At 30.7% G+C, this 16,900-nt stretch overlaps 2 protein-coding genes across 5 annotated transcripts; one reads left to right on the forward strand and one right to left on the reverse strand.

The window, feature by feature from the left end:
* Nucleotides 1–610: 610 nt before the first annotated feature.
* LOC130933125 (uncharacterized) lies at nucleotides 611–2,950 on the forward strand. The gene is made up of 3 exons (XM_057862644.1): nucleotides 611–710; nucleotides 1,849–2,277; nucleotides 2,383–2,950. The coding sequence occupies exons 1-3, from the start codon at nucleotides 663–665 to the stop codon at nucleotides 2,593–2,595; spliced, it is 690 nt and encodes a 229-aa protein (XP_057718627.1). The 5' UTR covers nucleotides 611–662; the 3' UTR covers nucleotides 2,596–2,950.
* Nucleotides 2,951–3,277: 327 nt separating this feature from the next.
* LOC130932590 (CSC1-like protein RXW8) lies at nucleotides 3,278–10,962 on the reverse strand. Of its 4 annotated transcripts, none has more exons than XM_057861938.1 (12): nucleotides 10,553–10,962; nucleotides 9,099–9,463; nucleotides 8,762–8,908; nucleotides 8,244–8,307; nucleotides 7,945–8,154; nucleotides 7,125–7,310; nucleotides 6,680–6,978; nucleotides 5,829–6,105; nucleotides 5,205–5,480; nucleotides 4,083–4,316; nucleotides 3,831–4,011; nucleotides 3,278–3,615 (listed from the first exon to the last, which is right to left on the reverse strand). In XM_057861938.1, the coding sequence occupies exons 2-12, from the start codon at nucleotides 9,374–9,376 to the stop codon at nucleotides 3,533–3,535; spliced, it is 2,235 nt and encodes a 744-aa protein (XP_057717921.1). In that variant the 5' UTR covers nucleotides 9,377–9,463; nucleotides 10,553–10,962; the 3' UTR covers nucleotides 3,278–3,532. The 4 variants fall into 4 exon arrangements, with proteins under 4 accessions (XP_057717921.1, XP_057717920.1, XP_057717922.1 ...); XM_057861937.1 differs by having other exon boundaries at nucleotides 10,549–10,962; XM_057861939.1 differs by lacking the exon at nucleotides 10,553–10,962 and adding an exon at nucleotides 9,654–9,739.
* Between the last annotated feature and the right edge of the window lie 5,938 nt (nucleotides 10,963–16,900).

The raw sequence follows: 16,900 nt of genomic DNA on the forward strand, positions 1-16,900 counted from the left end.
GCTAGCAATGCGCGTAAGTTTTGTGATTTGTAATTATTAATTATTATTATTAATATTTTTAATAATATAAAATTTTATTTAATAATATAAAATTATTTTTTTTGGTTGATTAAGCACTAAGTTTTAATAAAAATGCTTTTTTTAAATTTTCTAATTTTTTAATACCTGTGCATTGTATTTGTATCCATTCCAATAATAAAACAACCGACAATGACCCATTATATTTGTGTTTCAAAGAATCAAAGTTGCCCATTATAAGGACTACTAAAAAGTAAAAAATACCATATATATTTAACCCCCTCTATTTTGAATTAAGTATCTTTCTAATTATATATAAATATTAAGACAATTATTAATTTTATTAAAAATATAAATAATTATTTTTATTAATTTTAGGCATTTTAATTTTCTCTTTAATAATAAATAAAAATTAATTAATAGCTTTTTTTGTACGTTGATTAATTAATCACTTTTAAGGCTTGGCCGTCGATTATATTTTATTGGGCCAAACAAATACTAATTGAAGCCTGTACTTTAGCCCAATAGGCCCATTATTGATAAGCAAGATTCATACAAAAAAAAAAAAGAATCTGCAGGAGATAAACCCTACCGAAAACAACGAGATACTGATGCAGTGAATTGCAATTCCGAACAATTGAAGGATGGTGCTTGTTCCTTCTCTTGCAATTCCTTCCCCTCCCAAGTTACGGGTACATGTCTTGCAATTTTTTTTTTTCAATTCATGAAATTAAGTTGTAAACTACATTTCTGGAAGAACATTTCAGCTTATTTTGTTTGTGCTGAAGTAAGTTATTCAAATACTGACTAGACTTTCTGTTAATTTTTTATTTAAATTTCATCAGTTAAATGAACAAGTTATCTTTTGCTTCCCATATTATTTTTTGAAAGATTTAGGTTTGAACTGTACAATAATTTGTTAATCAGGCAAACATAGCAACACTCATTCTTAGGTTTGAAGTTATCCTTTGAGTTAGGGCTTGTTTCTGTAGATATGAATTTCTGCTGTTAATTCTAGTGGCTGGCCAATATTTTAACAGAGAGGAATTGAAGATAGACATTGATCTTAGTGAGGTAGAGATATTTCCCCCTAGGAATAGGTTTGAAAGAAATAATAAAGGGTGGTTCAGGGCACAAGGATCCTATTTGGTGGAGTCTGGGGAGTGTATATATCTGCAGCCTTACACGATCGAGTAGAATCCCTGCTTCTAGAACTTAAAACCCGTCACCTCTTTGGTCGTAAGGCGGCAACCTTGTGTTGCACTAAGACTTCCCTTGGATTTGAAATAGAATAGAGATAGAAGAGTATATGAAGGAAGTGATGTGCTGCTCTGGTTTCTTGAATCCGTGACCTTATTTCCATAATCCATCAACTAAAGGCTACATCTTATTTGAATCATCGTGTAACTCTTCAAGATGTTGCTGTTATCCATGTAATGTCAGTGCAGGATTCCTCTTAAGCGTACACTATTGGCGTTTTGCTTTTATGTTGCATTTGATTAATGTCCATAGACACAAAAATACATGAACACTGTAGGAAACAAATATGTTTGGTTGCACCGAGAGTGAGAATGAGAATGAGACATGAGAGACATGGTGGGATTGAAAATCATTGTCCTAGTGTGCATCTCAAAAGGAAGGACAGTAGCGTCCTTGGCTCAGTGTCTTATTCCACGTTCCAAATGCAGCCTAATATATTTATATTATTTATGTGCAAGGGAATCAAATCAACTTAAGTTGTAGTTCCAACAATTTATGGATTATGTTGTGCCTCAGCATTTGTTGGAAGTGCTCATTTCTTAATAGGAGTATCCTTCATTCTTTGTGCAGGTTAATCTGTTTCAGTGCCAACCTTGCCAAGCCCATCGATGCTCAGAAATACATCTTTCCCACAGAATATTTTGTACTCGAACTCGTTCAGTTAAAGTTAAAGTGTCAACGGCAGACCATAATGAGCCTAACGGGGTTAATATGCAGCTCGGAGTCCTTGGGGAGAAACTCAGAGCAGCAATACCAACATCAGTTCAAGAATTTCCCTGGAGAAAAGCTGAGCAGATAGTTCTAGAAAGAGTAGTTTTTCTTGTGCAAGAGGCAGCGAAGTGGTCTCTTGTTCTATTTTTTGTTTTTGGCTCTTTATCGGACGTTGTATATACATTTTCCATAAATCGGGAACTAATAATGCCTGTTGGCCTATTTGTTGGCTGCCTAATGGCCGATTTCTTGAAGGAGATCTCACAAGAACTGTTTCATAAATCCGAGGTATACTTTGAATTTTGTTAGTTATGCCCTTGCAGTTCCAATGTTTCATCCCCATTTCTTTAGTACATTTGTTAATTACAATCCCGTACTCTTTGTGTCTGTCAGGAAAAGGACTTGAAATGGCATCTTCTGGGCCTATACAGCTTTTTTGTGTTTGTTAAGTTTATATCGACTAGGTTCGCGATACAACCACATGTATTTCTCTTGCATGTTGGAAATGGTGGCTTGATGCAGGTTTTGTGGTCTTGGAGAAAATCTATGGAAAATGCAACAAGCAAGTCAGAAGAGAACAACACCTCCAATTTGGAGTCTTCATGATTTTTTTGCCGGATCTTTTTAATGACTAATGCTGGTTTTGTACTTTTATTTAGCGTAAATATCAGCCATCAAGCTCATTTGATCCGGCAATCGATTTAACTGTATCTGCTATCATGTATGAGTTGATCTCAGCAGCCACCAATCCCTTTCAAGTTTCAATTGTCTTGCTCTTGTGGGCTGGTTATTTATGCTGCCTATTCAAGTGGATGCCTCATACCTAAAGGAGCACATTTCTGATATTCATTGTTAGCATGCCATTTAACTATCAAGAGATATCATGTTTTGTTGGCCTGTGATATGAATGATAAATAAATATAGTTCAAGATTTCATCTATGGATTGGCCTTCTTTCTCTAGGTGGAGTTGAATTTTTTATCTCTCTTCTCTGGATAAGTTGAAGGGAGTTAACTAATTAACTTTTTTTCCAAGCCCTAGTAGCATTATTCTTTGGAAAAGTTATATATATATATATTATATGCGAAATTCATTCATGTATCCTTTTTCAAAGTCGTTATGGACTAGCATTTATATTCAAAACTTGTGCATTCTTTAAGGAGAATGAATATTCCCATAGAAAATTTCCAACGTATAACTTGGACCCACGTCCAAAAAAAAAAACTTGGACAATTTACTAGAATTTGCTATGCTATATTATCATTATTATTATTAATATTATTATTATTATAAATATAAATGTATAGACAAAAGGAACGCTAGTTTTTATCCCCTTCTCGCATTGAAGGTATTGACATTTGTAAGCCATTACATTACCTCCTCATGTTTTTATCTTTTTAAGCTGCCTGGAATTGACTACTACCTTTTTTTTTTCTTTACATAGTCGGATTTAGAGGAAGTTAATATCTAAACAAAAAATATTTACAACTCAAAAAGAATAAAACACGGGAATGTTTCTTATACAATGTACAAGGCGAAGAACTTTACATCCCACCAAGCACTACTGCTTTGGTACTCGAAGTGCGATGGAAAGACCCTGATTTCTCTTTTTTAAGAATCTCCTTCCCTGAAAAGCAAGCAGCGAAGTTTAATATAGCTACACACAAATATCCTTTTATCTAGAGAGAAAACTGAAAAACTATAGGATTTGATTAGTTTCTACTCTATTTATGGTATGTAAGTTATACGTGATGGTAGTAGTACCAACTATCAAGTGATTTATTATACTTATGGTGAATCAAAATTAATATATGAAATCAAAAGCATTAGAAAAAAGGAAACCTTTCAGACTACGTTGTGGAGAAAACTGAGCATCCTCTTCGTCAGGGTCGCAATGACTGAAGCATCGGGGTAGGTCCGGGTCATGCAGCAAACCGTATTGGCAGTAGGCTGAATGCAAGTGCTGATGAATCTCTCTCAGCTTTCCACTCTCCTCATCTCTCCGATCCATGTCAATGGCAGTCTAAAACAAACTAAGTTAATCTGAAAAAAAGAGCGAATGAGAGACAATGGCGAATGGCAGAGAGGTTTTACCTGTGCTGAGTTGCTCTTAAATGATGGGAGGAATCGTTGTCTGCAATACTGGTGAAATAGGAAAGTGCCAACTACAAGGGGAAAGGTGAATCCAGATGCCACTGGTGAATGTTTCACTCCAAACACCCCAAGTGCAATAATTTGAGCAAAGATCAATGAGAACACTGTTGTGTTGTGAACAATTGGCCAGTACTGTCCCCCGCTATCGTATTTTGCGACGTACACATTCAGAAACTGAAATTCAAAGATAAAAAACAAATGAAGGTAACTAAGTTTTGCAGTGCACTGCAAAATATCACCTCAGCTAGCTAGCAAATTATTCCAGAAACAGAGGAACTCAACTACATAATATGCATAGATGCAGGCATACATCTCTATATTTGTTATTTGGTTGTTCTTTTTCCTTTTTTTGGTTCATCTACACCACCCCAATTAAACTCTTTCCGTTAGAGAACATACAGAGACTTATTGGATTATATGGAGAAGCTGTAAACATACTAGACAATCAGAATTGAGTTGTATTCTTAGATGAAGCGAGTCCCATGAAACTTGTACTTAAAGGTCCCGTGCAAGCAATAAGAATTTATGTAAGTTCCAGTAATTATTTTCGTTTCTCTCATAAAAAACTCCTTTTTTGATGAATAAGGTACGCATGACCTATGTAGCAATCTGCTCCCTTCCTCAACTTATTGCCCGATAATTAATAGCTTCCATCTCACATCATAATATCATATACAATTGTGGAAAAATTACTACCCAAGCCCTAGTACTTATTTATGCCTAAAAAGTAAAAACTTGTTTGGGAACCATTAAGTTGTTAGAAAAAAAAATTAATAATTTTTTTTATCATCTTTTAGAACATGTTTAGATACCATTAAATTATTTGAAATTTTTTTTAATAAGTTTGGCAAAATTTTAAAAGTAAAAGTAAAAATATTTTTTTAGAAGTTACAATTTATATTTTTTTTAAAAAATATTTTCAACATTATAAATAATAAAAAAATATGGTAAATTATGTTAATGCATTAAATGAAATAAAACAGAAGAAACGAGAAAAAAAATTCCAACATGCAAGTTAGGGAAGTTTAGTGCGGTAAACAAACACAAGGCAGAAGTACAAACCTGGTTTCGGTACACAAGGTAAGCAAGGAAAAAGTAGATTATTAAGAAAGGCAACATTATGGGAGCCAGAATAGCATTGGTGAACCCAAGGAATCCAAATAGTAAGATCCTTGGAACTTCTGTGTGGTAAGGGAAATTTTGGGTTCCATTCTGTGAATCATCATTAAGCTTGAGTAATCTCTGAATAAAATTGCATAGGAGCGGATAAATTTGCATAATTTCACATCCCAAACTTGCCCAGCCAGATGTAAAAATATATGTTGTGAAGAAGGTGGCCTGCATAACATAAAAATCACAATCAAGTGAATCAATAATCAAGACTTACCGATTTATCTCCACTAAAAATCTCCAGAAAAGGGAATCAAGTAAACAACTGTGTATTATCCGGTTCTGCTCAAATATATGTTGCAGTTAAGTGCATAAAATCATGTCAACAAGAACATGTATTGGTTTATAGCGTAACCAAAACAATAAATTGAAATGAGGAATGTGTAACGTAGCTTAAAATAGACACTATTCCATAGTTATATATCAGTTAATTTATTGATACAATGGTAAAATTCTCTTATCTCTAATGTGAGATCCCCACTTCAGAGGATCACAATCCGAATAAAAATATATCACCTGTGATGGCACTGCCTTCGCAAGTTGGACAGGCAGGTCTGCTACACTTGAGAAGACTGAGAGTTGACTGATGACAGATCCGGTAAAGACATTAACAAAAAATACATTCCAGATTAAAAAGTACAAGACTTTGTAGCATGCACTCTTCTTCCTTCCACTTCGGGAAATACAACCTTCCAGTGATGAAAACAGCATCATCATAGGTGGAACAGCAAACAAAAATAAAACCAAGATCAAACTTGGTAGGTAACCAGTCACCACCTGATTCACCATTTTGCTGAAACAAAAGAAGGGGGGAACCATCAATTTCGAGTTAAATCTTTTGCATTGTATAATTTAAAATACCAACATTCCATACTCCACATCTTAGTTATGATTATATTATTTCAAGTTAATGCTACAAGAAGAAGTTTGGCATACATAAATACAAATTTTAGCTTTGCTTATGTCAGAAATTATAAACTCAAAATATGTATAGTAAGAATGCCATCTCTCAGTAAATTAAACAAAAAGAAATTATTTGCAAAAAATTTATTGATGATTAACTACACATGTGATTCATCTCTTTGGTTTGGTTAGCAAGTGTTGACTCATGGGCCACTGTTTCAACATAGTTATCCTGTTGAGCGATCAATTGTTCCTAAACATAAACTTTGTCAGTATCTTTTTCTTTTCCTTATGGTAATTTTGCATCAAAGTTTGTTTTGTTAATTATTAAAATGAAGTTTCATATTCGTCTAATAATGTGCTATGTAGGATCACGTGCTTTGTTGATCATTAGAAGAATATCCACGCAAAGCAGATAATAGTCTACGACACTTGTCTGTCATAGATATGCAGAAACATCGTACCTTTTCAGTATCTCTGTCAGAAAAGGGAACATTTTTTGAAGCTTGTCTAGTTGAGTCAAGCCCTGTACAAATGTGACAGGGAGAAGGAACACTAGCATGAAGGCAATAGAAGCTATAAGTGTAGCTATCTTCCGGATCCAAAGTTGCCTATATGGTATGCAAATATTAGACCAGTAAACATCTTGGGGTTCAGGAGCTATATCTGTCACCCATAGCATGGGATTTGATGATTGAAGAATCTTTGAAGCCAGAAGAGCAGCATACCGACTTTTGAAAAACACAAAAGCAGCTGCACATTCCTGTATCAAAACCGAAAAAAAGTAAATATCAAATTAGTGGGGAAAATAAATTTGTTAAGAACAAAAAATATTAAATTCTTTAAATTTCTATATAATAAATTACAACAAGAGCGGAATTATTATTTAAATCTCAGCCAAAACATTACCTTTTTTCTCATATCCAAATCCGAGCTAGTGTTGGTTGTTGACTCAAGTGCACTATTCCTCTCAATATTTATCATCTGGAAAGAATTTGCGTTTCCTCCACAAGAGCAACAATGAGTAAATATTGGCTTGGAGGTATTTTCCATTGTACCATCTTTAAGTACTCTAAAAACATGTTCGGCATCATCCTAGGGAAGAAGATTAAAACACACAACGGTGTAAGTAGCTGTACTATCCGAAGAGCGCTACATGTTTATATTATTGAAACAAAAAAACTCCAAATATTGTAAAGGATCAGCATAAATATGGTTTTGAACTTCTGGAATTGCAGTCAAAGCCCAAGCCCAGGGAAGGGAGGTTAGTTGTCTGAAATAGAACGCTTAAAAGTCACAACACAACAGCCTACATTGTATATTTTCCATATCCATTACATAAAGATTGACTAAATAGATGTTGAGAAATTCCTCAGATATCATACCAATGAAAGCTAAAACTATTACCATTATCCTGGAAATGAAATTTAGCACTAGCAAAAACCTCAACTTTATGCCAAAGTAAAAGGAAAAAAGAGAGAAGAAATGCAGAGAATGAAAGAAATGCAGATAATCATTTCAATTGTAAGTCGTCATAATGGTTCAGTCAACCTTCAACCAAATGATTGCCTTATACAGTGCAATGGATATACACACATCGAAATTTATGACTATACTAAGTGATGAGGATATAACACAAATTACACAAACACAAACAAAGAAAGAAAAAAATATCATGCAGAAATTACAGAGGAAAAGAAAACGAAAAAGAAAAAAGGGAGAAGCACACCTTCATTTTTTGAACTGTACCACACTTGTAGATTATTTGGTGTGACAAATATGTCGATGCATGGTAAGATGAGAAGAACTTTTTCACTGTCTCACAGTATGATTCTTCAGGAGACCAGGGAACTGATCGGACAAGAATCGTAAAAAGACTTGGACTTGGAGGGGCTCCAATAATATGTAATGTCCTCAAGTTAGCGATGCTCTTATACTCCTATATGCATCCACCGCTTGATTAGTCATATTTAAGAATTGAAAAGTAAAACCAAAAACAAACTGAGAATTTTAAGTTCATATCCTTACAAAGAAAAGAAGAGAACAAGCTGAGAACGTTATGACGTACAATGCGAGACAATGAGCCCAAAGCCTGAAATCAAGTAAAAGAATAAATATCACATTTGAGAAACCAGTTTGGAGGAGTACTCCTGTATAAAATCATCAATCATTACTTTATCAATAACTTAAGAGTACAATTATGAAAAAAGAGCAGAATACTAAGATATTAAGAAATTCCAATTACAAATATTTTTGGCACACATATCAATTATTAGAACAAATGTTCATATTGGTCCTTGTAAACCATGCAACATAGAATACACCCAATTGCCTTTTTAAAATAGCAAGCCAGAAGTCGACACCTAAATATACATTGGGGAAATAAATTGATGTCTATATGAAACATTAAGAAACCAAATTGATGTTCTAGAGTATTAGACGACAAACTTCATGGCACATATGTTTCTATCACTGTTCTCAGCATATACACACTATTGGCTATTCTAACAAAATAATAACTAAAAAAAATTAGAGATAGTGCGTACCACTCTGAATGTTGTTGGACATTCGCAATAGTAAATACATCCATCGACTCCAAAGGTATATCCTTATGCAACCTGTCTTTACCATGATAATTCACTGGAAGCACTAAAAAAAGGCAGACGGCAGCAGCAATGGCAAACACTCGAAGACTGAAGAAGACAATAGAACATTAACCATTAGCATAATCACAAGATGGACAAAGAATGTTTGTTCAGCCTATGCTTTGAAATATGTTGATAAAAGAATTTATTTTTATTTGCATCATATAAAATGGTGTTGAAACCAAATAGGTAAAAGATGAAGTAACAAAAGCGGAAGGACTTTAGACGGAGTGAAAACCTGAACACAAGTATCCTGACAAAAACCACAGCATCCAAGCCACCAATGGCGAGTATCTCATCCTCGGTTGTTTCCCATGCTTTCAATATCCAGCTAGGCGTGGGAACAAACCTTTCCAAACAGAAATTAACATTTTTGGAACGCTTAGAGGCTACTCTTCGTCCAAAATACACAGTAAAATTGCTGGGCTGTTTCCTTAATACTGAATAAATTGAAAAGAGTGTCACACACACGGCGATATTAATTCCGGCAGAAGTCAACAGAGCAGCAACTTCCATCCCTGCTCACTGTGCTGGCAAGTTTGGCAGCTGTGCATCCCATTACTTAAGAAGGAATACATTAGAAATCCAAATTCTTCCCATAACCTGAAAGAGCACAAATTAAAAGAAAAAGAAAATGCCTAGGTAAGAAATGGGTTTCTTTGTATAAATATAACAATCAGGAATGCAACATCGAACGACCTATTCCTTTCTTTAGTTAAGATGGAGGAAGATGTGAGAGGTCTGCACCTTCAAACAATAGGCAAAAGTACAGAGAACCAAAGGATCCACGTACCTAGAGCTAAAGAATCGAACTTGAAAGAGCAGAACACTAGAATTATGATTCTATGATTCTTTCAGATTACATATATAACAGTTTGGAAGTATCATAAACTTCTAGATATCCCTTTTCAAGTTACCAAATGAGAAGATTACTTTAAAATATTCAATTTTGCCCAGAAGTGGTTACTTGTACTAGAAGTGGAGTATAATCTAGGACTACTCTTTTAGCTAACAACCAATCCCGTTGCATGCATGATTGTGTACCCCCTGCTGGGGCGAAGGGGCGAAGGAAAAAATAAAATAAAAAATAAATATTCTTTATTTTTCTTATGCAAACTGATAAATATTGTCAATTTGATAAATAAACCAATCGAATATTGAATCTGCAACTAATTTCTATTCAGGAAGAATTTCAGAGGGTGGCCATAATTGAGAGGTAGCTTTAGAAAGCCAGAAAACACTAGAAGAAGAAGCAGTTTAGTAAATCACTGCTACAAACTACCACTAGAAATTATCAAACTTCCAAACAATTGAACCAATCAAAACATATTCGAAGCTCAAACTAAACACAGCTTTCAGAAGTCAGAACCACTTATTTTCTTCCAAACCATCACTTGAAAGTTGAACCAAAAATATTTGTTTATTTATTTTTAAAAAAAATGCAGCAGCTAGAACTGCAATCAAACGAGTAAACACAACAGAATTCAGCAGAAACAGAAATGATTGCCGGAGTAAAATATCCCTGAACCAATCAATTGCAGGCTTTAAAAAATTGAAATAAATAAATTAATCGATTCGAAGAGTAGCTAAATAATAGCAGCATAATATTTCGAATACGAAAAGCAGAACAACAAAGAAAATTTCAAAAATAATAAATAAATAAATAAATAAAAAGGAGCAAAATGTACCAACAATGGCGTATGTGAATGAAGAATCGCCGATCTCTGAATCAGCGAAACCGGTGAAGTCGAAACAGCAAAATGAAAATACAGAGAAATTAAAGAAGCGAATGAAGAATGAACGCTTCTTCTTCTTCTTCTTCTTAGCAAAAACTGTACGTAAAACGCAAAAATGGTGTTGGTTGCTTCAACGTCACATGAAAGAAGAGATTGATTCAAAGGTAAAGAACGAAATCAAAACCCTAAAGAAGTCTTTGTGAATTATTTCCTCTTCTTCCGCGTTTGAAAATGCGAAGAATCTATTATTATGGCGAATCTCTCTCTTTCTCACAGCATAAACACAATCATCATTATCAACATTAGTTGAAACTGTTTCTCTCTCTTATTTAACGTTTTTTCCTTTCTTTCTTCTCTAACACACTCATGTCCACGGTGTCATTATGGTGCATAAATTGCAATTAGAAATGGTAAATCAAATCATAATGATTATGATGGCATTTTTATTTTTATTTTGACAATTTGGTTTGGGCATTTGAAAATGAGAGAAGGTAATAGCGGGAGCAACGGATTCTACACGTGGCGGACACCGAGGCGCCAACCAAAACTACATGTAACCGCCCTAGCTATGCTCCATGACTTTCTCGATACGATGCGTCGCGGGTCTATCATGCATCCCTACATATGCTGCCACATGCCTTCTTCTTCTAAAGTCTTAAATTAGTTGACCCCACAGATATAGAGAAACTCTTTGCACCGCAATTTTTATTATTTTTTATCATCATTTATCTGGTACAAATACTAAATGATTATCTTATTAATTTATGCGTGTAAATTTTAAAAAATATGATTATAAATATATTAATTTATGTGTATAAAATTTTAATAAATATAAATATAAATTATATAATTTTTATATGTAAAACATATATAAATATAGGTATAAATTATTACTGGTTATATAGTATTGCTCATAAATAAATTAAATCAATTATTCATTAAGTAATTTTACGCGTGCATCTAATGACATAACACTATATAAAAGAAATTACTTTTATATTAATTGTATAAATAGTTATCCAAAAAAAATAATTATATAATTGTATAAAATATTTTACACTATTAATACATTAAAATTAAACTCATAAAATAATAGATAAAATATAAATACATATTATCTTAAATAATAATTATTTTTATATAAAAAATATTTTTGTTAGTACAGTTATTATAAATTATATTTAATTTTTTGTATATTTTACTTCAGAATTGTGTGTTTGGTTTTCATTTTTCTTGTCTTATTTTCTTTGCTAAATAAAAATATTTTAATTATCTAATAATTAATAATGATTTTTAATTAATCATTTATAATTTTAAGAGTTTAATTTAATTGCTATGAGCTAAATATGTTATCCAATAGTAAATTTATTTAAAAGAAATCATGATTGAATTAAATATTCGAATATAATTTTGTATACTAATATAATTTTTTATATTTATAAAAAATATAATATTTATTAATTAGTTTTATTTTTAAATTATTTAAAAAAAATTTTGATAATATTTTTTAAAAAGAATTCAACAGATAATTTTTTTAGATATCGAATTGATAATTAATTTTTATATAAATTAAATTATAAGTTTAATTATGTCAAAAAACAAACGAGTACAAGTCTCTTAGTGATATGTCAAAAATCAAAATTATCAGAAAGAGATAATATACGTGAAGAATTATGTTAAAGAGACTGTCTCTAAATTTTTTTAAATTATAGAAAGTAGATAACCAAGATTTTTAAAATACAATATCCAAACAAAAAAAAGAAAAAAAAAAGAAACAAAATGTCATGAATGAATTAATAATTGTGTCACACTATCAAATAAAAAAAAAAAGAAATTTAATTATGCCAGTTCCATCATGCATGATAGTTCCATGTGGCATAATTTAAGTCAATAATAATCTTTAGGCCTGAAAGGCAATAATCTTGTGCCGACTTGTGTAGTAACATACCTAGAAATTTAGGAACAGTGAACTTTACATAAAATTAATAATTAAAAATTATTAAATAAAAATTTAATTAAATTAATTAAATTTAAAATTATCTGCACGCAAATTTTCATTAACAAAATTAGGAGGGAAACTTCCGTGTTGGCTTTCGGTGGTGTGGGCCCCCAGCGATGGAAGTATACCGAATTGGGTTAGATGGCCTTTCGTGTGTTTTTTAAACTCTCAATTCTCACTTTCTGGCGTTAAAAGTTGTCATTTTCTGAAAGAAAAAAAAAAAATTTAAGAATATTTTATAAGAATGAATGATAACGTCTTCCGAAAAAATTAAAAAGTGTCGTATCTTTTTAAATTAATTTGTTATTAAAAATAAAAAATAAAAATATTTTAATTTTTAAATATTAAATTTAAATTATTGATATAAAATTAGAATTTATTAATAAATAAGATAACACTTTTTATTCAATAAAAAACTTTAAGGATGAACTTTTTTAAAGTCATTATAAATAGGACTTGTGAATAGAAAATATAAGCATTTGTTTGATTTTAGTTTTTATTTCTATTTTAGCTTCTTTAACTAACGTTTTTACAGTACTTTTTAGCTGAATTTTTCCATTAAGATGCATGAGAAACAATTTATTTACACCATGAATATGAACACAAATGAAGCTACGGAAGAGATAGTAGTAATATGCTTTAATTTCCATGAAATATGAGGACATCGTTTATTTTAATATATCATCTATTTAATTCACGCCATATTTTTTATGTAAGAATTCATTATCCAACACAAAAAGTCATACATACAACATCAATTTCCTTCTACAATAATAGGTCGTTAAAATGAGTTAAATTCATCGAATTAGTCCGTCTATTTATTTAAATAGGCGAATTTTGCCGATAAAATTAAGTCCATTTAAATTTTGAACTAAACAGGCTGAGTTTAATTAATGCGAAAAAAATGACGAATTAAACGGGCTAACCTGCGGGCTAAACGGATGGTCCGTTTATTTTTTTACATTTTCCAAAAAAATAGCACTTTCAGCCGATAATTCTCTCGACTCGATCCGAAAATTCGACCCATCAATTAAAAAAAATTATTTTTTTAAAGTTTTTGACTTAAAAGTAATATTTTTTGTTAAAATATTTTTCAAAAAATAAAATAAAAAGATAACGAATTGACCTGTTTAATCTATCGTGTTGACCATAAACGGTTCGAATTAAAAAATTATAGCCCATAAATAAAATAGACTTAAACGGTTCAACCCATTTAACCTACAGATTTAACGGATTGAGTTTAAATGAACCGGACTAACTCGTTTGACAGCCCTAATATTACAGCTTATCTAATGATTAGATTGTGGTCAATTTAGCAAGATATGAATATAATTTAGCAAAGTCCTAGCCATATTTATCTAATTATCTCCAATATAACATAGTTTCCAAGCGTTCACACCCTGAGTTATGTGATTAATCTAACCTACTCGAGGCAAGTGTTATTTTCTTTTGTAGCACACAACCAACTGCTACACCACCTTTACCACCTAAATCATTCAAGTGTTGTACTCAAATAAATTTCTTGAGTAAAATGGGTTTGTCCAGAAATTATTTTATAGTTAGATTTCTACAAGAAAAGATTTGGCAAGTATTTTAAAGGTTAATGACAAGATTGATTGAAGGCTTGAAGTCAAGAACCTTACTACAAGGTGTTCCACTCGAAAAAGCTCTTAGGAGATAAAACGGTTTACAAGTTGTCTGATTAATGTTCTTATCCTTTTCATTTTAATTTACATTCAAGTTTCTTTTACTATACAAGTTCTTACTTAAATCAAATATATAATCATCTTATTTCCTGTAAAATAAATACAACATTAATGCTTTTTGAAGTCTGTTAAGATTAAAGCATTGTTGAAATAAAATCGTAGTGTTATAATAATTTTCTCTTTTGGCATGTTTATTATTTTATTGGCGTGTTTTCATTTCATTCATTTGATGCACTTATTTGGCCGAAGTGGAATTGGAATCAGGAGGGGCGCTTAGTTGAGAGAATAGGACCATGGTCTTTCTAATTTTTTTTTATAAAAAAATTAGTAATAATATTTTTAAAAAATAAAAAATAATTTAATTGGTTTAAATACTTTCTTCTAATTTAAAATATTTAAGTTCAATTCTCATTTTTTATTTTTATTGTATAATAATTTTTAATTTTAAATATTAATAATATGTTAAATTTAGACTGAATTCAGTGAGTCTTTGTTGGTTTTTACAACACATCCAAATTAAAAGATAAAATCAAATCAAATAAAAAAGATATCTAACAAAAAAAGATAAGAATAAAAAAAGATTATCTAACAAAATAAAAGATAAAAATCATTATTATAAAAAAAATCATCTAACAATCAAATCAAATCAAAAGGGTTATCTAACAAAAAAGATAAGAATAAAAAAATATCATATAACAAAATAAAAGATAAAAATCATCATTATAAAAACACACTGCTTTACTAACAGTTTCTCTATTGCTCTCTATTCAATAAGTAATACTCTCTCTATCTTTGAATTCAAATAAAAGAAATTAGATATTTTTTATTTATTTGATTTAATATTATTTATATTTTACTGTTTATTTAATTTAATTTTTTATATGATAAAAAATATTAGAATATTCAATAAGTATCGATATTATTATATTTATATAAATTGATAAAAAATTCAATAAATATTATAAATTTTAATATTTATTCTTCTAACTTCTTTTTTACATATTTTACTTGATATATATTCAAATTTTTATATAAAATAATGATAAAGAATTAAAGAATTGATGCATTTTTTAAGAGAAAGGCTAATATTTAAGAAGGAGAATATATAATTTGTACAATATCAACACATGTAGATAGTTCTTCTACTTTAGTGAATCACGAAAAAAGTGAGATACAACCTTCAAAGGTTCAAAGAGTTGCATATGATGAGTTTGACCTTAATTCTTTGGAATGAGACCCTGAAAACGACTTCAAATTTGGCAATATCACCCAACCCAAAAAGATGAGGTTATACGAGTTCATTTGAGTTTACAAAAAATTATTGTTGATAGATCAACTTATTCTCAGCGTAGTGATGCAGATAGTGCTTACAATACCTAACCTCATTTGAGTTTGTATTGATTTTGTATTTGATGAAAGATATTATGGTCTTATGGGAATAACTGATGTTCTTTGTCAAGCTTTACAAAAGCAGTCTCAAGACATAGTTAATGCTGTGCAACTAGTTCATTCTACAAAAATACTTATCCAAAGCATGAGAGATGACAGATGGGAGAAATTATTAAAAAATGTGAAATCATTTTGTGAGCAAGATTGATATTCTAATTCCTAATTTAACTGCTTCTTATGTTGCAAGGCAATGACGCTTGCGTAACCAAAAAGATCATATTACAGTTGAGCATTATTTTAGAGTTGAGATATTTTTAGTCACAATTGATAAACAATTACAAGAGTTAAATAGCAGATTTAATGATCAAGCAATGGATCCACTAAGATTTTTACTCTTGTTGACAGCTACTATCCCGAAGATTTTACTCAACAAGAGACGATTAATTTACTTTTTCAACTTCAGCATTTTATTCTTGATGTTCGTCAACATCCAGAAATGAAGAATTTGTCAATTATTTATGAATTGTGTAGATATTTAGCAAAAACAAAAAAGTCAAAAGTGTATTACTTAATTGATAGATTGATTCATCTAATATTAACTCTTTCAGTTTCTACCGCTAATACAGAGCGATCAATTTCAGCAATAAAAATAATAAAGACAAGATTAAAAAACAATATAGAGGACGACTTTTCTATGAATAGTTTGATTATTTACATTGAGAAAGAAATTACTAAAAAATTTAATTTTAATTTAATTATTGAAGATTTTAAATTACAAAAGATTCAAAGAGTATTATTATAAACTATTTTATAATTCTTATCTATAAAATTATTTATTTATTATCTTATATTATTAGTAACAAATTTAAAAATTAATTATATTTATAAATTTTATTTTAATATAAATATTATTATTAATTTTTATGTTAAATATTTTATTCTAAAATTTTTCTTTCAAGTTCCGCCACCAAGTGGAATGATTTTGCACTTACATATTAGGATAAAACAAATTACGTATTATTCCATCGCAGGATTAACATTCTACCAAATTGGGTTTGAGATGGTATCTTCATTTCATTTTTATATGGAAAATTCTGTGATGCTGAAGAAAGATTCCTCAACACATGCTGAAGCTTATGTGTCAAAAGATGAAGGAAAACGCGTGTCCCTCAAGAATGATGTCCTGAACCGTTGCATTTGGTGCTGGCAA

This window comes from Arachis stenosperma, chromosome 6 (assembly GCF_014773155.1).
Source record: "Arachis stenosperma cultivar V10309 chromosome 6, arast.V10309.gnm1.PFL2, whole genome shotgun sequence".
Classification (NCBI taxonomy): domain Eukaryota; kingdom Viridiplantae; phylum Streptophyta; class Magnoliopsida; order Fabales; family Fabaceae; genus Arachis; species Arachis stenosperma.

Excerpts from the sequence above, each read along its gene's own strand:
- LOC130933125 (XM_057862644.1), top strand. The coding sequence starts at position 663 with ATGGTGCTTGTTCCTTCTCTTGCAATTCCTTCCCCTCCCAAGTTACGG. Across the intron at positions 711-1,848 it reads CTTCCCCTCCCAAGTTACGG|GTTAATCTGTTTCAGTGCCA; the intron begins GTACATGTCTTG and ends TTCTTTGTGCAG. Across the intron at positions 2,278-2,382 it reads AACTGTTTCATAAATCCGAG|GAAAAGGACTTGAAATGGCA; the intron begins GTATACTTTGAA and ends TGTGTCTGTCAG.
- LOC130932590 (XM_057861938.1), bottom strand. The coding sequence starts at position 9,376 with ATGGAAGTTGCTGCTCTGTTGACTTCTGCCGGAATTAATATCGCCGTG. Across the intron at positions 6,106-6,679 it reads CTGACAGAGATACTGAAAAG|CAAAATGGTGAATCAGGTGG; the intron begins GTACGATGTTTC and ends CTTTTGTTTCAG. Across the intron at positions 4,317-5,204 it reads ACCTTGTGTACCGAAACCAG|TTTCTGAATGTGTACGTCGC; the intron begins GTTTGTACTTCT and ends TTTGAATTTCAG.